Source organism: Equus quagga, chromosome 17, assembly GCF_021613505.1.
Source record: "Equus quagga isolate Etosha38 chromosome 17, UCLA_HA_Equagga_1.0, whole genome shotgun sequence".
NCBI classification, from domain to species: Eukaryota; Metazoa; Chordata; class Mammalia; order Perissodactyla; family Equidae; genus Equus; species Equus quagga.
The window spans coordinates 12480417-12488641 of NC_060283.1; the positions used below are offsets into that span (position 1 = coordinate 12480417).

The 8225-nt window shown below is 45.0% G+C and overlaps 1 protein-coding gene across 1 annotated transcript in view; it reads left to right on the top strand.

Moving 5' to 3' along the window:
- The first annotated feature begins 3467 nt into the window (after window positions 1-3467).
- The window catches only part of OSBP (oxysterol binding protein), a 32564-nt gene continuing 27806 nt past the window's right edge, over window positions 3468-8225 (top strand). Inside the window, exon 1 of the mRNA XM_046643695.1 lies at window positions 3468-4048. Within this exon, the coding sequence (XP_046499651.1) occupies window positions 3693-4048 (356 nt within the window). The 5' untranslated portion in view covers window positions 3468-3692. The remainder of the gene's footprint in view (window positions 4049-8225) is intronic.

Genomic DNA, 8225 nt, shown 5'->3' on the forward strand with positions numbered 1-8225 from the left:
AATAAAACCCAAACTCCTTATAAGGGCTTGTAGGTCTTTCCAGTCTGTGCTCTCCATCCCTTATCCCTCCACCTTAGTTATTGCCTCTCTTCTCCTCAGGCCTTCACACAAGAATGACTGTCTCCAGCCTTTCCTTTTCCAACTTCTCCCCACCCCCCAGATTACTTAAAGGGAGTTTATCCCTATCTGAAACAGGTTACACTTGTTATTCTCCTTCAAAGCACCTTGGCTGTCCTCCATGTTACTGTACATATGTATATAATTACTGTACATATTTTCTCTATGCAAATACTGTATATATTCACTTGTGTGTCTCTTGTTAAAAATCTATCTATCCCCAAGATCCTTTATGTTCCATGAGAAACGAGAGCCTATCTGTACATTCACTACTCTGTCCCCAACACTTGGCTCAACCCTGGATATTATATAGTAGACGCTTAATAAATATTTGTTAAATGGATGAATATACTAGGCTGTGTGCTAACTGTCATGAGGGAACTGAAGATGAAACAGATACGGATCACGCATAAGAGGAACTTACCCTCTAGTAGGGGTGATATATTAGGAACATAAGTAACTACAAGGCAAGACAACTAACGTCACGGACATTCTACGAGTGCTGAGGAAGGGACATTACTTCTAGGCAGGGAAATCAGAAGAGACTCTGTGGAGGGAGAGTATTGTGCTGGGCGTTAGAAGGAGGGAGAACATACACAAAGGCACCAATCAGGGCAAGTGTAGGGCAAATGTGGATGCAGATGTGTTGATCCATTTAATCAGAGCTTGGATACATCAAGACAAAAGAGTAAGAGACAGGCTGGAAAAGAGAAGTGACACCAGATTGTCAAGGGCCTCATTTGCCAGGCTAGGAAATCTGGCTGTATTCTGGAGGCAGTGGTGGGAACAGCAATAACTCAAGTCAGCCTTTTATTTTCCTTTCATTTTTTTTTAACTCAGCCTTTTAAAACCTTAAAAAAAATTTCAGATATACAGTAAAAGTAGAAATAATAGTAAAATAAACACCCATATATTTCTTACTGACATTCAATTAACATTTTGCCATATTTGCTTTATATATAGATACACAGATATACCTAGTTATATAGATATAAATATGTGTGTGTGTGCATTTCAATGCATTACTTTTTCTTGGCTGGCTGTCTTTCATTCTTCCTTTCCTTTTCTGAGCCATTTTCAAGGAAATTACAGACATCATGACTCTTCACTCCTAAGCATTTCCCCAAATTTTAAAGATCTTTTCCTTCATATCCATCATCCTAATATTAAATTGAACAAATGTAATAACTGCCTAACAACATCATCTAATACTAGCCCATTTTCAAATTTCTCCATTTTGCCAAAAAATGTCTAGAAAGCTGGTTATTTTCTTTCAGAACCAGACTCCAATCAAGCATTTGGTTGTGTCTTTTAAAGTTTTGAAAAACTTAGATCACCCCCTGGCCCTTTTTTATGACATCAATTTTCCTTAATCTTTATGTCTTACCTGCTATAAGATCAATTGTCTTATAGAATGCCTTACATTCTTGATTTATCTGCTTGTCTCATGGGGATGTCGTTTAACTGGTTCCTCCAGCCCCTGTAAACTGGATGTTAGAGCTAGAGGCTTGATTGGATTCAGGTTCAACATTTTTGGCATGAAAACTTCGTAAACACTGCTGTATACTTGATCCTGCAGCACACCGGAGACCTGGTAAGAATGTTGGCCCAGGGTTAATGACCCTAAGTTGGATAACTGAGTGAAGGTGGGTTCAGCCAGATTGCCCCATTGTAAAAGCGTGTGTTTCTCCTTTGTGACTGGCAAATAATCTGAGGGATGGGTTTGGCAACACAATTTACATTTTTGTAGCTGTTTACAGTTTATCAAACACGTTCAAACGCATTTAATCACAACAGCATTCCTGTAAGGTTTTATTCCTATTTAACAGAAGTGAAAACTGAGGTTTGGAGTACTTAAATGACTTTCCCAAAGTCATAGAGCCCGTAAATTGCAAAGGTAGGACTGAAGCATAAATGGATTCACTTTAGTTCAGCTTTAAAAAAAAGAAAAATCCCAAATTTAGCATCCATCTAACTACAGATTTTCAAAGTATATTCTCTCTCCAGAATTTAATAAGTATTTCTCTCCTTTTAAAAACGTTTTCTAAAAAAGGCTATTTTTCTTTATTTTCTTGATACTGGGAAGCACACTGCCAGGGAAAAGCAATTTGTTTTACACCAACAGCTATTTCTGTTGCCCGTCTAAACTGGCAAAATATAACAGGTGCCAGATTCCCCAAAGCTCTATTTGTAACAGCAGTTTACAACATCTAAATGTTAAATGAGTTACTGAATTTGTGACTTTCACAAATGTGTGAATAACGTCATTTACCAAAAATAACTGTTTTCTGCGCAAAGTAAAGCATACACATGTGCACTTATGATGCTAAAACCAACAAGGGCCGTTAGGTGTGGAAGAGACACCGGTCGGAAGCATATATAAGTCAGGTCCTTGCGAATCTATTTTTTCCTCAAAATCAGGTCAGCAACTCGTGGAACAGAATTAGGAAAAGCATATGACAGTCTCGAATCAAAAGATATGGGATGTGGTGCGATGATCAGCAAACCAGGGAAGGGAATTAGGAGAATCCTAGATCCAGGAGGGAACTGGGGAAGCTATTTCTAGGGTCCCCAGGAATCCGGGCCTCTAGCTCAGAGCCAGCTGCCACAAGGAGGGGACTCAGGCAGGCGCTGACTGCTGAAAGTCACTCTTCCTAACAAGAAACTATGGAGGTCCTAACTCAGAAGAAGGGACTCCAACTCAGCGCCTACATCAAAAAACGTTCTTGAGAAGTCGACCCGCTTTTGCCTACCACCAAGCTCCCCCAAGCAGGAAGCAGGTAGGCATGCCCCCCAAGCGCTGTTCTCGGATTTTATTGGCTGCCCCGGCCTGCCCCTCTCTCAAAACGTTTCTTTCACTGGTCAGCATTGCCAAGTTCCTTCTTCCACAGACGATGTCTGGAACCAATCATCTCCAAGCACCGCCCTGTCTCTCCGCCGACATGTGAGTGACATGCATGCCAGCCAATAAGAAGTGAAAGTGGGGATGTGCAACAAGACTCCTCCCCTTTTTCTTCAACTCGTTCGGTAAATGGTGGAAAAGGTTGAGCAGCTGATACCAACCACCAATCCGTCAGGGCGGAAGAGGAAGGATGCGAAGGGAGATGGGAGGGGGTGACGTGGCAGTGACGGGATCATAAACTGAAATGAATGGCGGAAATACTAGCCAATCGGCGACCAAACTGGCCGGGCACTCTGCATTCTCGAGTCTTCCCTGAGCGCGGGGACCTTCGGGAAAGTACCAATGGGCTTGTACGTGAGTCTGATTGGCCTTCATCTGAACCAATCGACGGCATGGCTGGCAGACGCGTCCCACCCCGGACTCTCACTGGGCGGTGTGGAATGACAGGCCCGAGAGAAATGCCAATGTCCTAGGGGTCTCCTGCAAGTGACACTCCACGGCGCCAATTGACTCCTTTCTTCCTGGCGGCCGAGCCCTCCTCCCCGCAGCGGGCCTGGCGGGGCGGGGACGCTGCGCGGCCGCGGCTGATGCGCTAGCCGTGTGGGGCTCTCCAGGCGGCGACGGCGGCCCTCGTAGGCGGTTTCGGTCCTGTATCTCGGGGCGGCGGCGACTCATGGCGGCGACGGAGCTGAGAGGAGTGGTGGGGCCGGGCCCGGCAGCCATTGGAGCTCCGGGCGGCGGCGGCACCGGTCCCCCCGTGGGGGGAGGCGGCGGTGGCGGCCGCGGAGACTCGGGGCCAGGCTCTGGGGGCGCGCCCGGCACGGTGGCCGCGGTGGCTGCGGGCGGCCCGGGCCCCGGGGCCGGGGGAGTGGCGGCTGCGGGCCAGGCCCCTGCGCCGCCGGCGGGGGGCTCGGGCGCCGGGGGTTCGGGCTCGGCTCGAGAGGGCTGGCTCTTCAAATGGACCAATTACATCAAAGGCTACCAGCGGCGGTGGTTCGTGCTGAGCAACGGGCTCCTGAGCTACTACAGGTAACTGCTTCCGGGGCGCCGTACCCCACCGCAGCCCACAGTCCCCGCGCCGTCACCCTCTGGAGCCGGCAGCGCAGCCAAGGTCGCCCCAGGCCCCTTTTCGTCACCCGCGCGCACTGACAGCCCGCGACACCAGCCCACCATCACGAAAGTGAACGCTCCAGACCTACCCCTCCACCTGCGTTACCCACCCCCGGTGCCATGCCTTCCCCTCGGTCCCTGGCCTTTCCGATTGTTTGGAGAGCATCTACTCTTCCATTGTGTTCCCACCAGCACATCGGTGCAATGATTAGTTCTGCAAGGAAGGCGCTGTCGTAGGTGTTAAGGGGCACATGGAAGAGAGCAAAGCCCAGGCATTGCTCCCAAGGAACTTAGAGGAAAAGTCCCACGGCTTAGCTGTCTTTTGTGCCCGGTCTCCAAAATTCAAGGTTATTAGCAGCCCTTGATATACCCGCCTTTGCTGTCTCCACATTCAGGCACAAGGACACCACGCACACAGTGGCCTCGGTGTCTGTCCCCTGTCTTCCTTATCTCCCCAAGACTTGCTCTGCTTTCGCCTTCTGGACAGCCCAGAATGGAGATGTGCCCTCCAGGGCTGCTTTTATTTTTGCTTGCCCCACCTCCTCCCGTGGGAATGGTGAAGTGTTCTCTCCGATATTTCTGGGGTCTCTCGGGTTAGTTAGGTGTAAGTTTTATTAAAAGAAGAATCCACGTGTTGGGTATGATTACTTCTGTTCCGCACTGTTTGCTTTGGAATGTGTAATATATGTTTATGGTGACTCACAGTCTTGCCATAACATAGCATGCTTTTGGCTACTTATGTTGCGATAGGTAGAGGGGTGAGGATATGGATTTGGGGACGGGACATAAACGTTTTCTGAGGGCTGGAACAGCTTGGATAGATACTTTACATACAGTATTTCGTTGCCTCCAACAACAACCCTGTGATTTAGGAGCTAATCCCATCTTACTGATGGGGAAACAGACTTAGCTTGGGCAACTTTCCCAACGTCTTGAGAAGTCAGGATTTAAAACTAGTTCTGTGCACACCAACATAACCTACAACCCAGGTAAGTGTTACATGAATCAGTCAGATGCAGAGATAATTACTTAATCTCTAGCACGTAAGTTTATAGATCATGGTTACTATGTGTATTTTATACACAATGTATAAAAGTCTTGTTTAAGGGAGACTTTGCTTAATATAATGGCATTTCTAATTGAAATCTTTTTATAAAGACCATCCTATTTCGAACTCAAAACAATGTTGTTAAGAGCAGCTCCCTCTGTATTTCTTTTCCTCTGCCAGTAGTCACTCTGCCACTCGGGAGTTAGGGTGAACAAGCCTCTTTTCCATCAACTCCATTGTATTGGCTCTTAGAGAATTTTGAGGGAAGTTGGAGGTTGTTGAAATAGCAACATTCTTATCTGGGTCTCTAACAGTGGAAAATGGCCTTAGATAGTGTGTCCTCACTGCTTGAGTGACATTAATTGCCAACACTTGTGTATATCATTTGCATTATATTCAGAATTAGTTTTAATTTTAACCCTTTCTAATTACTCAGCCAGGGCTATCAGTTTAAGGTTAGATGACAAACCTAAAATTTTAGTTTGCCTCAGATTTTTTCCCCTGCTCAGGTTCATGTTTTCCTGTTACATTGACCATCATTCTAATGTTCGGTTGACTCATATCCTAACTCGACTTGTAAATCACTATTAACACTGATTCCCCATTTTCAAAAGTTGTGTATCGGCCGCAGGCCTTAATGTGTGATCGTTTTTCCTCATCCAAGTTCTTATCATATCTACTTTCCAGGCCAGTTGATTCTTTGATGAGTACCAGTCTTGATCAATATTGATCTTGGTTGAACATTAATAACTTATATGTCGCTGTGTCTTCAAGTACTTGTAACCACTTTTGACTTCTGTCTTACAAGAGCTAGTGTTACCTGTCCGACTACAGATAAAACTCTTTCCAAAACATACTAAACCACATATTGGGAAATATGCCATAGGCCTGGCCTTGCCAGCTAAGATGGTCCCACCCACAAACCAACCAACGGGATCCAGAGTTATCAATTCTATGCACATCCCTCAAAATTACTTTGAAGTACTGCCTACCAACTGTCTTGGTAGTTTTTCTTGCCAACAGGGTTCTTCAGGTCCCCGTCTCCCTAGAGTTAATTAGCCAAGTTGTTATTCCTCCTGCTTTTCATGCCTCCAAAACCTGTCATCTCCTATATATGACCTTTTTTTACAAAGCACTGTTTTCTTTTTAACTGACATCATGTACTTCCTAGACCCATCCTCTGATGAACTGTCCTAATAGACTTTGGCAAGCTGCTTCTGTCTTTTTACCTATCCTGTTCTTCCTTTCATTCACACTTACACAGATGTCCTGATACTTAAAACCATATGTAGAATGCCAGCTCTCCCAGACACATCGTGACAGGCCCATAGTATTAGTTTTCCTGGCTAGCTTCTAGAGATTGAGTTACTATTTCGGCTGGCCTTTTTAGGGACGAACTTTCTAGCCAGAAAATACCACCTAATACTGTAGTGCCTGAAGAACTTATCTTGCACCCTGAAAACCAAGTCTTTCCAGCTTCTGCACTAATCATTTATAACCATCGGTGTAGCTGCTCGAACCCAAGAGCTCTGAGGTCAAGCCTGCCTTGCTCCAAAGTTCTTTGGTATTTTTAAAACTGCTATAGACTTTATGTGATTTGAGAAACTTCTGTAGTTCATGAAGATGACGCAGGCAGAAGAGATTCCTAGGAAGTGGTTTGTTAAAAGGACCAACACATTGTGAGGAATGTGGTAGAAGGTCCAAGTGGCACCTTTGGAGTCAAAAGGAGGGGTGAGTCGGCCTGTCAGCTGTGAGTCTGTAATTCTGCCTGCATTATTCATAATGTAAGCTGAAGCTTGGGGGCGGGGGAGGGGAGGTAAGAATAGAAAAAACAGGGATTCACATTACAGTGTGGCAGGTGCAGGGGATGGAAAATGGCGCAGTCCACTGAGACCCCCTGGCCATCCCATACTGCTCATTCGTGCATTTGAGGAAGAAAAACTAGTTTCATGTGACAGACTGAACAATAGCAAATCTGTCTTCCTAAGCACAGTAAACAGACTTTCTGAAACATACCAAATCTTAGTTTCTGGAGATGGAGTATGTGTCACTTCTGGCATGCAGGAATTCTGGATGTGCCAGGTGCATTTGGCTGCTTGGCTCCAGCAAAAGGGAAATGGCTCTGCTTTGCACTGTGGCAGTTGGCAAGGGACTTTGACCTCTTTATGTTCCAAGTTGGTCATGGAGAACTGTGGTCTCAACACGCAGGTCCCTGGGCATAACCAGCGGGTGGCAGGGAAATTAGCACGACTTGTGCTGCACACTCAGTTGTGCAAGCAGCTTGATATTTTTTGTGAAGTCTCTTGTAGCTTGTTGTCATCAAGAAGTGCTATAAAGTTCAAAAGTTAGTCTATTAATAGAACTGTCAGTCAGTAGAGATGGGGAAAATTTTTACATGCAGTCCTCTGAGAACAGATTTGCTGAATCTTTCCTAGCTATTAATAGGATGGCTTAGGAGTTCCCACCAATAGAGGTCTGTGGACCTTAGGAAAGAACATATTCCAGCAAGATTATACCACCTTTTTCTTTTATGATTATTCTTTCTTTACTCCCACAGAAAGTTAGTTATTCCTATTTCATATCATTTGAGCTGTACTCAATATTTAATGGTCTAAATATCTACGTGTGCCTTAAACTTCTGCAGTATAATTCTATGCATAATGCGACAGTTCTCATTTGGGCTGAGTTACAGTTAGGGGGTGGGTTGTGCAGTATATGTAAAATGGAACTATTTTTTCTCTTACAGAATGAGATTGTTTTACGAAATTCTGTTGCATGAATTTATAAAGCACTGTTTTACAATTACAACTTGCAAAATACAGAGTAATTCCTGACTGCAAAGGGGCACGAGGGAACTTGTTGGGGCGATGGAAATGTTCTATATCTCGATTGTGGAGGTAGTTCCACAGTTGTATACCTTTATCTCAACTCATTGAATTGTACTCTTAAAATTGCTGAATTAATATTGTATGTAGTTATGCTTCAGTGAAGCCTATTTTGAAAAAGCTGAGAGTGAGAGGAACAGCAGAGCAATAATTCTGACTCGGA